Raw genomic sequence first — 16,951 nt, forward strand, 5'->3', positions numbered from 1 at the left:
GAGGCAGAAACAGAGATACAAAAACACAGACACAGACACACAGGGAGACAGAGACGCAGCGAGAAAGAGACACAGGGAGACGAAGACAGAGAGACAGAGACACATACACAGAGAGACACGCACAGAGAGACAGAGAGGCAGAGACACAGAGAGACGGAGACACAGGGAGACAGAGGCACAGAGACACAGAGAGACGGAGACAGAGAGACAGACCGAGATAGACACAGAAGAGACACACAGACACATCGACAGGCACACACACATAAAAGTGCATAAACAAAAGATCACATCGAGTTTGGCACTGCATTCAGCTGAACCCAGCTCTGAAAATATACAGAATCAGAATCTTTATTCATCATGGAGGAATCCGATTCGCTATAAAGCTCTTTTTCACAGATGTCCAGTAGGGGCGGGTCAGAACGCTACAACAACAAACATTACGCAAACACGATAGGAGTGCAAAGTATAGGAAGAGTAAACAAACCACTTTAAACAAATATACAAATAAAACTAAACTATATATGTTTTAATCTTACCAGTTAAGTCCCACTGAGCTATCGTCTTCTTTTTCAGAAGCGACCTGCCTATCACAAACGATAGCTCAGCGAAGTGGCTTATCACGTGGACATGTGTAGCAGCAAACTAAAGTGAGTACTCCAAACGCACGTCGACTCAAAATGGGCCATTGCCCGAAACGTCGCCTAATATATATGTATATAGGTGTTCATGTTAAGGCCGCTCACACTGTTGTTGTTGACAAATGTGTTGATGTTGTTGTGTTGTTGTTGTCTGTGCTTGTGCACCCACTGCCAAAGCGGCAACAGTATCAGCATCACCAAGTGGTTAATGCTACCATACAATCATAATAATATGAAATAATAATTCATGATCATGAATATAAGGAATGGTTTCCCTGCCATGCGACAAACGCCTCGACAGCGCCAGCCCATGTGGGCAAGAGGCGGCCAAAGGGACCTCACCACCCACACCGTGCAGAGTCCTTTGACACAGGGTGGTGCACTGCTCACTGCGAGAGTTTTAAACAAAAGGAAGCGTCTTCATCTTGCGAGATAACGCCAGAGGCGGGGGGGGGGCACCGTGAGAAGGAGGAGGAGGCTACCGTGTCCCACCCTAGAACCTCAGCCACATCCCGAAGAACGCAGCAGCTGCTGCTCGCGAACAAAGTGGAATAACGTGGACGTCTGGAAGAAACGCCTCCTCATTACAGACCCGCACATCATCGCACCACCTCCTCCTGGCTCTGACATTCCTCCTCCTCCTCGAAGATGCTGGCCTAACCATCTCATTCACTAAGTCACTCGCCCGCCCACCCATCCACCCACTCACTCAATCACTTAGCTATTCATCCACCCGCTCGCCCACCCACTCACTCACCACTGGTGCAATCAACAATTGCACCAAAACGTCAACAGGCCGATGGGCAAAACATCTCCCCAATAAACGGAACATTAAAGACACGAGCCACGGTCGTGCGACTGTGGCCATGCAACCCAAACTATGGACCACACATGAACCCCACTGTTGGTCTCTCTCTGCTGAAGCCTCCTCGTCGTGGCCAGCAGCAGCAGACCTCGACATTGACGTCGATAGCTCCTGAACATCATTGCTGCCGCCACCACCACCACACAAGAATGGACTCCACTGCTGGATGAAGGTGTGGCGTAGTGCGTGAGGCACGCCCATTAAGCTGGAGGGAGAAGCTCGTGTTTTTGGGCGCAGTCCTTTGTGTGGAGCCGGGAGCCACCACAGCGTGGGGAAAGGTTTTGAGGGGGAGGGAATCTCAGACCATTTATAGTCGGACCTCTCACGTGATTGGCCCAGGGACTAAACAATGGGCTGAGCAGCACTATAAAACGAGCACCCGACTCGTCCGTGGGAGCTCAACTCAGAAGCAGCAGCAGCGGTGGTGGCAGCATTTCTCCACCCCCCCCCCCGTAGTGTCTGGGCAAGCTCCCACCCTTAAGCAGCGACGTGAGTGAGGACCGGGAGATCTTCACTGTAAGTGGAAGTTGAGGGCTGTCTCCCACTCCACGGAATATAGATTTTATAGGGTAAACGTTAGGTGACATTAGTAGTATTGTTGTTATCTGTTTCCAGCGGCCGACCTGGGGATTAAACCGGGGCATGACGGGAGCGGCAGGAGCGGGGAACCAAGCCGGCTGCAGCCTGGCACCGGCGGAGCGTGGAGACTGGTGCCATCTGGTGCCATCTGGGTGGCTGTTTGGCTGGCTGTGGACATCTCCCACTGCTCGAAGACGGGATAAGCTCGAGGCACGAGCTGCCCGCTGCGAGGGGTGGAAGCCCCTGAGCAGGAACACGGGGCACTGTGTAAAGCAGAGTTGCGTGTGGGAGAGTAGGGGAGCTGTATGCCCGCCCCTGCCCCCCGAAGCTTCTGTGTGATAGTCTCGCGAAGGCGTTAGGAACACGAGGTGTGATTGCATGTGTGTGGGTGGTTTTCTGCTGCTTCTTATTCGTTTGATTTTCTGTGGTAGCCTGCTACCAGGCTATAACTCCTCTGCTTGGGGTGGTTGGTGTCGGCTCGTGTAGAAATAAAAGCTGACATCCCTAACAGCCAGGTCTCTGAGTGGCCTAACACCAACTCGACGCAATACACCCCAGCCACCAGCCCTCCGTGGAAAGGCTACGTGACAGAAGGCCCCCCACTCCGCCTCTCCCCACGCTGTGGGTCGTGCAGGAGTCCGCGCCGAGTGAATTGTTGACGGCTCGGGGCGCCAGCCGTGACACCGCGTGGGCGCGTCTCCGGGACGGCGTCACACAACGCAGGGACTGGGGAGTCCAACTCGCTCCTTGTGGAATGAATGGCAACGCGACAGAGACGGCAGTGCGAGGGACGGGAGGATGAGGCGGTGCGGGTGGCGTGTGGGGAGCGGTGGCGCAACGGTTCGCGCAACAGGCTATGATCCCGGCGGCTCGAGTTCGATTTCTGCTCGCGACCATTAACAGTGGTGGAGATTTGATTTGGTCCTGGGCCTCCCCTATGTCGACTCGGCTTTAAGTGATTACCTGGTGCGCTGGTGAGACCAAGGCGGCCGGGCGTGGTGTTGGCCACCCACCCTCTCGTGTGCCTCGGTGCGGCATTCGTAGGAGCTCCTCTCTAGCGGCACTCGCCGCCTCTGTCAAGGCTACACGGGGGGGGGGGGTCTTTGTCTTCGTGGTTGGAGGGGCGGCTATCGTAGTATGACGCTTGATAATTTGGGTCGAGTGGTGGGGTTACTCCTCCTCGTGCTCCGTGTATCCTCCCACACGTGTTGGGTAATTAATTGGTCGGTAACACCTTTATATCTAGAGAGCCGCAGAGCCGGGGGGGACTTGGTGCTGGCTCCGCGCGTGGCTGCTGCTTCCTCGTTCGTCTGTGGCTCCTCGGGGATTGTGACAAAAAAAAGATGCAATTTGCATGAACGACGACGGCGCTGCTAAATATAAAACGACACCACGAGGTATATAAAAAGACTTAACACTACACCGCTAGAGCTGAAGACGAGGTGACTTGGTGATAGTGTGAATGTGGTGGAGTGGGTGGTGCAGGATGGGTGGTGTGGGTGGAGTGGTGTCAGTGGTGTGGGTGGTGACGTGGTGTGGATGGAGTGGTGAGTGTGGGGTGGGTGGAGTGGTGTCAGTAGAGTAGCTAGCGTGGTGTGGGTGGTGTGGATAACAATACATTGTATGTATCGTGTGGATTAAGTGATATGAAATTGTGGTGGTGTGATACACACTGCACGGTGTGTGATATGTATGTATCTTGAACTTCTTTGGCACCGTACATTGCCAAACGCACTAAACGGAGGTGCGATTACAGTGCTGTTGGCTACGATGTGTGGTGTGCTGTGTTTTTTTAAATGTACGGCACATTGTGTGGCAGTGTGGTGTGCGTCATGGGGTCGGATATGGGTGGGGTGTGTAAGGGTGTGTACTATGTGATGAATGGTCTGATTTTGTATCGTGTGCTATGGATCATGTGGTGTTATGAGCCGTGTGCTATGCTATGGGTGGGCTGTTAATGGCAGTGTGGGGTGCTATGAATGGCGTGCTATGAATGGGATGGATGTTATGAGCTAGCTGCAGTGAATGGCGTGCTATGAGTAGTGTCCTATGAATGGCGTGCTTTGAGTGGCGTGTTATTAATGGTGTGCAGTCAACGGATTGCTATGAGTGGTGTGCTATGAATGGGATGTTATGAGCTGGCTGCTGTGAGTGATGCACTGTATTAGGCTGCGGTTTCACCATTTTACTTCAACTCCCACCACTAATGGAAGAGACGCGACCTCCTTAATAATTGACGCCTTTCTCCCCACCTCCCCCCTTTTTCCCCTCCATGGGCCCATCCCCACACAGTCCCAGCAGCCTACTAACTCACAGGGTTCTAGTTCAACTCCAGACCCAAACAACCAGCACAGATGACTGTGGGTGAATGCTCAGGCCACGTGGTTGTTGCCCCAATGCAGCCTCCGCTCAGTGGGAGGTCGCTCCTTCTCCTCTGCTGCCCATACCCCCCAAGATCTGGAATGTTCTTTCCCTGGCCACCCGTGCTGTCGACTCCATGTCCATGCTCAGGCCCAGGCTCTATACCTTCCTCTTCTCTTCCTGACTGATTACACTGTGTAACACATTTTTTTCCTGGGTAGTAAGTGTTATTTCCTAATTGCTTATGCCTCAAATGTACATAAATGGCTATTATTCCCCGCAAACTTTGCTTTTGTGACCAGGACAGTGATATTTTGAAATGTACCTATTTTCCAGAACATTCCAGATAGATTTAATGCTGAGTAAACTTGGAGTAACTTCTAGAACATTCTAGAACTTTCCAGTAATATAAATAGTAGTATAAATACAGAGGCCTTAAGCCCACCAGTTCAGTTTAGTTCCAGCTACCTAAGTGCATGCATATCTGCATTTTTCTGAAATGGCATCAAGAGGCTGCAAGCATCCGGCAGATGTATTTTGCTATGTCTGCGGCCAATTTATCAAGACAAGAGTGAAAAAGTACTCTGTGGAAGCAATTTTAAAATGTTTTACAATTTGAAATGTTATTGAAAAAATATATCATATACGAAAAATGTTGCGAGAATCTCTTACACATTAGTCATGGGTGAAATAAATGTATTTTTGTAGGATGGTACAGAGGGGAAAAGAGAGCCATGAAGTTTGCTATCCCAAGAATTTGGCGGGAACCCACTGACCACTCAAGCAACTGCATGGTGGACCCTTCCAAACGTCGGACTGGCAATAATGCACCTGCTATCACGTATCCGGACCTTCCTTCATCCATCGCCCCGGTGCCACACTGCCATGAGCTCCCCATACCCACTCCTCCGGAGAGAGAGCAGCCGTCTTTAGAAGAGAGAAGCAAGTCAGAGAGCGAGGAAGACGTTGTAGATCCAAATGACAATTTCAGAGGTGGAGCTGAGGAGAGAAATCCATGCTACCCCAACCAAAAATACCTCAACGACTTGATCATATATCTTGGTTTCACTAAGTCCAATGCCGAGCTTTTGACATCTAGGCTCAAGCAGTGGAACTTGTTGGATAAAAGTGTGCAAGTCGCAGATCTGAGGAAGCATCAAACTTTTTGCAGCTTCTTCACCCGTCAAGATGGGCTCTGCTTCTCCCACTGACCAGTCTGTTCGAGGCAATCGGAATCGCCTGTAACCAGAATGAGTGGCGCCTCTTCATTGACAGCTCATCCAGGAGCCTCAAAACCGTGCTGTTCCATAATGGTAACAAGTAAGCATCTCTTCCCCTGGCTCACTCGGTGCACCTCAAAGATAATTACAACAGCATCAAGACCTTGCTGGACGCCTTGAAGTATGATGAGTATAGCTGGGAGGTCGTCGGAGACTTCAAAATGGTGGCATCCCTGATGGGTCTCCAAGGCGGTTTTACCAAGTTTCCCTGTTTTCTTTGCCTTTGGGACAGCAGAGAAACCAATGCGCACTATCACAGGCGGGACTGGCCACAGCAGACCGAGTTTTCTGTGGGGAGGAACAACGTCAAGTGGGAGCCACTGGTGGACCCCCGGAAAGTGCTGATGCCACCACTGCACATCAAATTGGGCCTTATGAAACCATTTATCAGAGCTGTAGATAAGGAGTTGGCAGCCTTCAAGTACCTTCAAGACTTCATCCCTAAGCTGTCTGAGGCAAAGGTCAAAGCCATTGTTTTCGTCGGACCACAGATGAAGAAGATCCTGGAGTGCAATGAATTCCCCAAGAAGCTCACTAATAAGGAGAAAGCGGCTTGGAACAGCTTTGTCGCAATGGTTCGTGGCTTCCTGGGCAATCACAAGGTCGAAAACTAAGTGGAGCTGGTTGAGACTCTGGTGAAGAACTACGGCACAATGGGTTGTCGGATGTCCCTCAAAGTCCATGTCCTTGATGCTCATCTTGATAAATTCAAGGAGAACATGGGAGCGTACTCGGAGGAGCAAGGCGAGCACTTCCATCAAGATATACTGGACTTTGAACGCCGCTACCAAGGACAGTATAACAAGAACATGATGAGAGACTACATTTGGAGGCTGATTCGTGAAAGTGATTTACAGTATAATCGTAAATCTCGAAAAACTACTCGCTTCTAAATCTTTTGAAATCATTTTTGTATTACGTTAGTATAAATACATGTTAATTTTGATTCATATTATGTTTTTTTCTGACTTTATGTGAACTAAAAGACACCAAATTGTCCTGTTTTCTAATAAAAAATAGGTATATTTCAAAATATCACTGTCCTGGTCACAAAAGCAAAGTTTGTGGGGACTAATAGCCATTTTCTATACTTTTTAGACATAAGCAATTACGAAATAACACTTACTACCCAGGAACAAAAATTGTGTTCCATAGTGTTATGTCTCCCATAGACTTGCATAAAGACCTATAGACTTGCACAGACCCATAAATTCACACCGAGACTCATAGGCTCGCACAGAGACCCACAAACTCACATGGAGACCCATATACCCACACCGAGACACATAGACCCCTACTGCCTCTTTCTATAAAATAAAGGCAGCCAGCGCGTTTGTATGGCGTCTTGCAATGCAGTCACATTGAGTTAGATGTTGCTACATAAACTCACATTGTACCGCAGTGCATTTCATCATCCTTAGAGGGAGGTTAAATCGACGACTGTACCACTTTGTGGATAGACTGGCCCCCTGCAGCCCCCCCCAACCCTTCCAACCTTGGGAATGTGGAATTGCGACTTGGTTGGGGTAAGTTTAGTGGCCTGCACCCTGCTTGGCTTTGACGCGAAACGTGGGTTTCAGAGGATCGTGTTTATATCCGCGTCTGTTTGTTTGGTTGTTATTTTTGTTGTCTTACCCCCCCCCGGCCCCACGGCCCCTGACGCATGAACCCAAATTAGCATCACGGTGACGGCTGCCTCAATCCGGCAACACACGGCCCTCACCCCAGCCCTGGCCTCAAACCGGCAACACACGGCCCTCACCCCAGCCCTGGCCTCAATCCGGCAACACACGGCCCTCGCCCCAGCCCTGGCCTCAATCCGGCAGCGCGCGGCCCTCGCCCCAGCCCTGGCCTCAATCCGGCAACACACGGCCCTCGCCCCAGCCCTGGCCTCAATCCGGCAACACACAGCCCTCACCCCAGCCCTGGCCTCAATCTGGCAACACACGGCCCTCACCCCAGCCCTGGCCTCAATCCGGCAGCACACGGCCCTCACCCCAGCCCTGGCGTCAATCCGGCAACACACGGCCCTCGCCCCAGCCCTGGCCTCAATCCAGCAACACACGGCCCTCGCCCCAGCCCTGGCCTCAATCCGGCAACACACGGCCCTCACCCCAGCCCTGGCCTCAATCCGGCAGCACACGGCCCTCACCCCAGCCCTGGCCTCAATCCGGCAGCACACGGCCCTCACCCCAGCCCTGGCCTCAATCCGGCAACACACAGCCCTCGCCCCAGCCCTGGCCTCAATCCGGCAACACACGGCCCTCACCCCAGCCCTGGCCTCAATCCGGCAACACACGGCCCTCGCCCCAGCCCTGGCCTCAATCCGGCAGCACACGGCCCTCACCCCAGCCCTGGCCTCAATCCGGCAACACACGGCCCTCACCCCACCCTGGCCTCAATCCGGCAGCGCGCGGCCCTCGCCCCAGCCCTGGCCTCAATCCGGCAACACACGGCCCTCGCCCCAGCCCTGGCCTCAATCCGGCAGCACACGGCCCTCACCCCAGCCCTGGCCTCAATCTGGCAACACACGGCCCTCACCCCAGCTCTGGCCTCAATCCGGCAACGCGGGTCCAGCGGCGGAGCCTCTTGCCGCCTTCGTTGTCATGGAGGTTCAGCGGTTCACCATTCCAGCGGCCGCCCTAGTAAATACTTCGGTTGTATTTGCCGTTATAATACTACGACTTGCATTGACCAGCCTGGTAAATACTGCGGTTGTATTCACCGTTATAATACTACGACTTGCAGTGACCACCCTGGTAAATACTGCGGTTGTATTTGCCGTTATAATACTACGACTTACAGTGACCACCCTGGTAAATAATGTGGTTGTATTTGCCGTTATAATACTACGACTTACAGTGACCACCCTGGTAAATACTGCGGTTGTATTTGCCGTTATAATACTATGACTTGCAGTGACCACCCTGGTAAATACTGCGGTTGTATTCGCCGTTATAATACTACGACTTGCATTGACCAGCCTGGTAAATACTGCGGTTGTATTCACCGTTATAATACTACGACTTGCAGTGACCACCCTGGTAAATACTGCGGTTGTATTTGCCGTTATAATACTACGACTTACAGTGACCACCCTGGTAAATAATATGGTTGTATTTGCCGTTATAATACTACGACTTACAGTGACCACCCTGGTAAATACTGCGGTTGTATTTGCCGTTATAATACTACGACTTGCAGTGACCACCCTGGTAAATACTGCGGTTGTATTCGCCGTTATAATACTACGACACGCCGTAGTATGATTACCATGGCCCGTCGTAGTGTTATTAATTTTACCCATAGGCTTTTACTACCGATGTTATGGTTGCTACTTGGTGTGGGTGGTCGTCGTGTAGGCATCGTACCTAGAGGCTCGAACCCAAAGTAAATTAATTATGAACTCTATTATTATGATTTATGCTTCTAATTTGCCGCTCATCTCAAAGTCTTTCCCAGTGACTGCCATGGACACGTCTTGACCATACGCAGACAAATTCATGGCAACTTATCACACAGACTCGGCTTTTATTCTCCTAATTTACTAAAAAATATCTCAAACTTCCAACTCCAAAAAGACTAGTATAGTGAACAGTAAAGTTTATAAAAATTAAGACTTATGTATACAAAAAAAATGGAAACTCCATACAATTAGCGTAGTCGAACGTGAGTGAACGTGGTGACTGTGTGAGAGAGTGCAAGTGTGTGTAGTCCTGACTCTCCCCTAGGTCGACTAAGCCTCAAATGAGTACCTGGTGCGGTGTGAAGTAAACATCGCCACAAAGATGGTCGGGTGTGGTGCTGGACACCCACCCCCTCGTGTGCCATTCCGGCCTTCATCGGTGCTACCCGCTAACAGCACTTGCCCCATCAGTCTGTTAAGGCTACACGGGGGATCTTTGTCTTTATTCTCCTTCCTGTTCTGCATTGGTTCCCTCTGGGCTTCTCAGGATCGCTCTCACAGCCAACAACAAAAAACGTCCCAAAGTAGCAGGACCCTCCTGAAAACATAATCTGAATCTGTATTTATAATAGAGGAGGAATCCGATGAGCTATAAAGCTCTTTTTCACAGATGTCCAGTGAAACGAGTCTCGAGGCTTTCCTGGGTGAACACGTGCAGCCTCTGTGCCTTGCCCTTCGCAGTCTGAATGAGCCCAAGTGAGTCGATGGAAAAGAGCAAGTCCATGAATCTCCTGCCTCAACCGCTTGCCAACAACGCACCTCGATTTCCTCCAAGCTGCAGCAACAACAGCGGTGATGAATAATTAACGATCGTAATAAACTCGCCCTGCCTATTTGTGGGTTACTCAATGCACTTAACACACGGACACAGACACACAGAGTTACAGACAAAAAAACAAAGATCCCCCGTGTAGCCATAATAGACTGTTGGGGTAAGTGCTGTTAGCGATTAGCACCTATGAAGGCCGGCACTGTGGCACACGAGGGGATGGGTGGCCAACAACCACGCCCGACCGCCTTTGTCTCCCCTAGTGGCGATGTTTACAAACCGCACCAGGTATTTATTTGAGGCTGAGTCGACCTAGGGGAGGCCCATGACCAGTTTGGATAATCGTCACTGGTGTTGGCCGTGAGAGGGAATCGAACCCGGGCCGCCGGGTTTGTAGAGCAGCGCGCTAACCGCTACACTACCGCTCCAAAGACAACGGTCCCCCGTATGGCCTTAACAAACTGTTGGGGCAAGTGCTGTTAGCGCTCCCCACGCACACACATGCACCTGCAAACACATACACACACCTGCACACACGCACGCACCTGCATGCCGTTGAGCGCCACCCAGCAATCCTTGGGGAAGTCCTGCAGCATGGGCACGAGGAACTGCAGACAGCCGTCCCAGTGGCACAGTAGCAGCATCATCCCGATCAGGTTGAAGATCCGCATCACGGCGCTCGCCAGGTCGTACGTCATGTGGAAGATCTGCCAGATGCAGGGGGAGGGGTGGGGGTGTACAAAGATAAGTGTCTAACACCCGCTGGCAGGAGGTCACGGGACAGATCCAGGTGCCATGGGTCGACTCACTGAGATGACTGGCCGATGCACCACCTGTGCCCCCTACTGTGCCAACTTGCTGTGGTTTAGCCACCCGGCGCTCCGCTCATTGTTGTGACGTTCACTCCTCCGCCCTCCGTTGTTGTTGGAGGGCGACTGCCTCCAACTGCCCAGTAGCGTCCTTCACGAGCCTCCTCAACAGAGGCCGATCTTGACACCGCTGGTACCAGTCATCGGCAAGTCCACTCAGCTCCACATTCTATTGTACCACATCACTCCATTTCTTCTCTAGCCCATGCCACGCCCGTTTACCCCCCTCTATCTGGCCGAACAAAAGCTGTTTAGGCACGCGGTGGCTGGGCATGCGGGCTACATGACCCAGCCAACGCAGCCTTGCCAACCAGAGGAGCTCACCGATGGGACGTTGTCCAGATCTTTCAAGGATTTGTAGCCCCTCACACAATTCAGCCTGGTTAAACCCAGGATAGATCATAGGCAGGCCAGCCTAAATGTTTCTAATCAACGAAGATGTTCCATGAGGGGGTTCCACGTTTCGCAAGCGTAGAGAAGGGAGGGCATGACTGTGGCCGAGAAGACCTGAAGCTTCGTGTGGAGCGACAGACCAGGTAGCTTCAACACAGTGTTATGCAACCGAGGAAAATATAATGTCCCTCGATTTGGAGTAAGACCTCTGCTGTCAAACCGAAGCCGGTCATAAGCACACTGCCCAGGCATGGGAAACTCTCCACTCTCTTCACAACTGCCCCATCACCAATTGGGAGTTGTGGGGGTGGAGTATCTGATGGTACAAAATACCCAGACAGGTGCTTAGTTTTGGTGGGGCTGAGATGGTAAGGCCCCACCTCTTAGTCGCGCACTCCAGGTTCAGCAGCAGTACCTCCAACTCCTCTGAGTGAGCAGAAATTTCCAGATCATCAACATATGTAACATGATTGACCAAAAGGGAGCCATCTTTTGACTGCACCCTTCTGGTACAGACATCGAAAGCTTCACAAACTACGTGGTCGAAAGAGATTTTGAATAATGTGAGAGCCAGAGGACATCTCTGTTGCACCCAAAGGTGAACAGGGAATGGCTCCGACTCCCGGCTACGTAGTTTTACCCGGGCCTGCTCACCATCATGAAGGTCCTTAATGATTGTGAGCAGAGAGTCAGGGACTCTGAAAGCACGAAGAACAACTCGGAGCCCAGGCCTACTGATGGTATCATCGGCCTTGACCAGGTTAATAAAGCAGAGATGTAGGTCTTGTTGTAATTCTCTACACCTCTGCTGTAGCAGACGGACAGAAAATGTGGCATCTGTCTAGGACCGCCCTTTCCTGATATCACGCTGGGTCTCCGCAAGCCTCTCCTCAGCGTGCCTAGCAAGGCGATGTTGAATAATCCTTGCCAGGACCTTTCCCGGCACACTGAGCAGGGAGATGCCCCTGTAGTGGTTAGTCTGTGCGGTTCCCCTTCTTAAAGAGGGGGGCCACCAGGGCATCCTTCCAATCCTGCGGAACTCGTTCAGTGGTCCAGACTGTTATTATGATGGCATGTAGAACAGTCTGTGCACAAACGGCCTTCAGTACTTCCTCAACAGATGGCACCTCGGCCAGCCACTCACAGGGGGTGAATACTTCTACTTCTGGGGGTCGGAGATTGGATCACCGTTCTTTCACCTAATGATGGTGCTAGGTGTGGTGCTGCAAGTTACTTTTTTGATGGGATTAAACAGTAATGTGTGATCACGGGTCACTGAGGCAGATTCCAGCCGCAAGCGATGATGAAATTCTCGCTTGCAACTTTCATCAGCTAGCTGAGACCAAGCCACTATCCGTTTGAATGGGGTCCTGGGTGTACACCCACCACCGGAGTGGAAATATGGCAGGCGCATCTTACAGATGACAAGTCGATAGTCAGTGGGCAGATCAGCTCCACGATAGGTCCTGGTGTCAAGGACATGGGCCTGTATCTGCTGTTCCGTCACTATATAGTCCAGCAGATGTTCTTGCTTGGACCCGGCATGCATCCATGATGTTACGTGAATGTGCCGATGCTGGAACAGCGTGTTGGTAATTACAAGACCATGGGCTGCACGAAAGTCTAGCAGCCTCCTACCCTTGATATTGAGCTGATCTGGCCCATGCCTTCCAATCACTCCAGACCAGGTGCCAGCACCATGACCAACTCGGGCATTAAGTCACCCAACAGGATGACTCTATCCCGAGGGGCCACTTTAGCTAGCACCTGTGACAGGGGGTCATAGAAGACATCTGACTCATAGGCCTTGCCTGCATCCCTCCACTGATGTCCATCTTTGGTGGGGGCATAAGTAATCATAACCACCACTCCTCGCCTCTGGTTGATGGGAAGGTGAGCCCAAAGAACAGCTTCCCACACCTCACCGCCACGCTCCCATGCCCCCTTCATTATTTTGTTAAAAAGAAGTGCCACTCCCTGTTGTTTGGCAGTCTCCTGCCCCGAGTAGAGGACTGTCGACCCCTTAAGGTGGCAGGAGCCAGAGACGGTCCACTGGACCTCCTGAATACCAGATACAGTCTGTACTGGTCCAGCTCCCGACAGAGGAGTGGCAGCTTCTTCTCTGCAGTGAGCGTTGGAACATTCCACGTTGCCACCTACACCCCCCGGAAAGGAGTTTCACCCCATCTGTGTGGTGATCCACCAACCCTCGCTGCTGTCTCTGCAGTGCTGGGCTACAGGCAGCCGCGTGCAGCACAGCCACCACCACCCGCCCGACAGCGTGCCGTGTGGTGTCACTAGACGACGGTCAATTCAGAACTTTCCCGGTCTCGGTGTCTTTCTCCACGTGTCTCTGTCCCCCCTTCTCCTCCCACGCGTCTCTCTGTCTCACTGTCTCCACGTGTCTCTGTCTCCCTGTCTACCCCACGTGTCTCTGTCTACCCCACGTGTCTCTCTGTCTCCCTGTCTCCACGTGCCTCTCTGTCTCCCTGTCTCCTCCCACGTGTCTCTGTCTCCCTGTCTCCCCCACGTGTCTCTGTCTCCCCCACGTGTTGCCACGGAATGCGTCGCGCCTGCACGGAGAGGCGTTTATGAGTGCGAGGGCACGCGCCTCCTCCCCCCCTCCCCTCCACCCCCCCGCCTCTCACCCACTTGGGGTAATTGGCTCCACGGAATGACGCGAGGGATTACTCACCCGTCTCTCCACCCCCTCCCTCCATCTACATCTTCCTATCTCCCTTCATCTCAATCTCCCTCTCTAATGATGATAATAATAACACTGTGTAACAAAAAAGATGTGTTCCTGGGTAGTCAGTGTTATTTCCTAATTGCTTATGCCTCAAAGGTACAGAAAATAGCGATTATTCCCCATAAACTTTGCTTTTGTGACCAACACAAAAGCAAAGTTAATAATATACTCCATTAATAACACTGTGTCACACTTTTTTTGTTCCTGGGTAGTCGGTGTTATTTCCTAATTGCTTATGCCTCAAAAGTACAGAAAATGGCTATTATTCCCCATAAACTTTTATTTTGTGACCAGGACAATGATGTTGAAATTTTCCTATTTAAATGAGAAAACGTGTGAATTTGTGTCTTTCTTTCACATACAGTCCTGGTCACAAAAGCAACGTTTGTGGGGAATAATAGTCATTTTCTATACTTTGTAGGCATAAGCAATTAATAAAAATAACACTTAGTACCCAGGGACAAAATTGTGATACATAGTCTAATTATTAAATCATACTTACTTTGGCGGCGATATGTTAACTACCTTGCCTGGTATACAGGAGGTCGTGTGTTCGATCTCGACCCTGGTGCCTTCTGTATATTTGGAGTTTGCGTGTCTCTCTCCCCGTAGTCGCATGGATTTTTCTCCGGGTCCTCCACATTTAGAATCAACATCACGCGTTTAGAGTATTTGGCTGCTATACATTTCCACGTGATAAGCCACTTCGTTGAGCTATCATTTGTGATGACCAGGTCGCTTCTGACGAAGAGTCACATAGTTCAGTGGGCCTCAGCTGCTACGATAAATATCGTTTTTAATTTCAGTTCATAATGCTTACTCATCCAGGATGGGTTTTAATTTTTTTTTATGTTTTCAGCCGATGAACCATGATGACATCATGGGACCTGTCTTGCCAATATCAAAATATAAGAATTGGTTGTACCCTTTCTGGCAATAAAATAGGAGATGATGAGAAGGAATCGTGTCTGCATTAACCACACATACTTGTGGTGAACATGCAAACAAAAACGTCTTAACACCTTCTGTTTCATTGCCAGAAAAGGTAAAATCAATTCTTATGTGGACGATGATGAGTCGTGTTTGTTTATTATTCCCTTGGGTGGAGGAGACCCCACACCTTGCGCAAGGGGGCAACGCTCTATCCCCATGCAGACGTAATAAACAGAATGGCGATTAGTCCACTTGCTGTACTGCCTTCTCCTAGCAAGTCAGGGTACGGCTCCTCCTCAACGCCCACCGTTAGGGAGGGAGTCCCACAGCATCTGCGTGTGATCCACCAACCCTAGCTGCTGCATCCAGTGTTCGGTGACAGGCCACGTGCATAGCCACCACCAAACTCCCCAAACTCCATTTCCCTCCATACACAGAGAGGTGTGCAGACAGGTCCACGCACAGGCGAGTGTACAAAGACAAAGGTCCCCCGTATAGCCTGAACAGATGTTTGGGGCAAGTCCTGTTCACAAGTATCTATGAAGGCCGGCACGCCACACGAGGGGGTGGGTATCAGCACCACGCCCGACCGCCTTTGTCTTCCCTAGTGGCGAGGTTTACACATCGCACCAGGTACTCATTTGAGGTGGAGTCGACCTAGGGGGGAGGCCGAAGACCGCTTCAGATAATCGCCACCGGTGTTGGCCGCGAGCGGGGAACCGAACTCGGGTTGCCGGGTTCGTAGTGCAGCGTGATAACCGCTGCGCCACCGCTCCTCGCTGGCGAATGCACGCACACAGGCGAGTTGACGTGCACACCCAGGTGAGTGCATCGGCGCTCACCTCCTCCCACTGGTGGATGTATCGGATGAGGCGGGAGAGTCGCAGCAGCCGCAGCAGGCTCAGGATCTTGGCGAAGCGCACGATGCGCAGGGCACGCGCCGTCTTGTACACGTCCGAGTCGAACCCCCGCTGCACGATCAGGTAGATGTAGTCCACCGGGATGGACGACAGGAAGTCCACCAGGAACCACGTGCGCAGGTACTTCCTCTGCATTGGCGGACGTGCGCACGGGCGCACGGAACGGATGGACGGACAGCGGGATGGACGGATGAGACGCGCAGGGAACGGACGCACGGACGGAGCGATGGATGGATAATCAGATGGACAGACAGATGACATTTAAACAGACAGATGGACAAACAGACAGTGTGATGGAGAGACAGACCGACTGGCAGATGAATAGACGGATAGGTACATGAACAGATGGACACTCAGACAGGCAGACAGATTGACACATGGATGAATGAATGATCAGATGGACAGACGGACAGAGACGCAGACAGACGGGAGAGATGGATGGGCAGACAAACAAATGGACAGAAAGACAGTCAAACCGACGGATATACAGGCAGATGATGACATTCATGAATGTGGAACTTCTTTCGCACCGTACGTAGCCATCCGTGCTAATCGGGGGTGGTCACGCAGAGGGCGGCGGACGCTGTGATGAGACTGCGGATTCGCGGTTGTCACTGCCGCGTCATTCTCGCGGTGTCATTTCTATCCTTCCATGAAAATCAATCTTAAAATACATGAACACAGAAAGAGAAGCATACATAGATAGAGACAGACAGCAGACGGACAACTACAACATTAATAGATAAGAAAACGATACAGAGATCCCCCGTATAGCCTTTAAATGACTGCTCGGGCAAGTGCGGTTAAGCGTGCACCTATGAAGGCCGGCACGGCACAGGAGGCTAGCACCATCTCACCCGGCCGCCTTCGTCTCCCCAGTGCTGATGTTTATCCACCACACCAGGTACTCATTTTAAAGGCTGAGTCGACCTAGGGGAGGCCCAGGATCGGTTCAATTATTCGCTGTCACTGTTATTGGTTTGCGAGCGGGAATCGAACTTGGCTTGCCGGGTTTGTAGCGAAGTGGTGAGCACCACCGCTCCCCATATTTTGCGACACGCAGACGGACAGAGACACAAAGACAAAGATCTCCCGTGTAGTCTGAGCAGACTGTTGGGGCAAGTGCTGT

The 16,951-nt window shown here is 51.5% G+C and overlaps 1 protein-coding gene across 1 annotated transcript in view; it reads right to left on the minus strand.

Moving 5' to 3' along the window:
* LOC144935394 (uncharacterized) overlaps nt 1-16,951 on the minus strand; it is a 37,713-nt gene that overhangs the window by 7,538 nt on the left and 13,224 nt on the right. Inside the window, exons 5-6 of the mRNA XM_078861985.1 lie at nt 15,745-15,951; nt 10,504-10,665 (exon numbers count right to left, since the gene is read on the minus strand). Coding sequence (XP_078718111.1) covers nt 10,504-10,665; nt 15,745-15,951 — 369 coding nt within the window. The remainder of the gene's footprint in view (nt 1-10,503; nt 10,666-15,744; nt 15,952-16,951) is intronic.

The sequence above is a fragment of the Lampetra fluviatilis genome, chromosome 13, assembly GCF_964198595.1.
Source record: "Lampetra fluviatilis chromosome 13, kcLamFluv1.1, whole genome shotgun sequence".
In the NCBI taxonomy this organism is placed as follows: Eukaryota; Metazoa; Chordata; class Hyperoartia; order Petromyzontiformes; family Petromyzontidae; genus Lampetra; species Lampetra fluviatilis.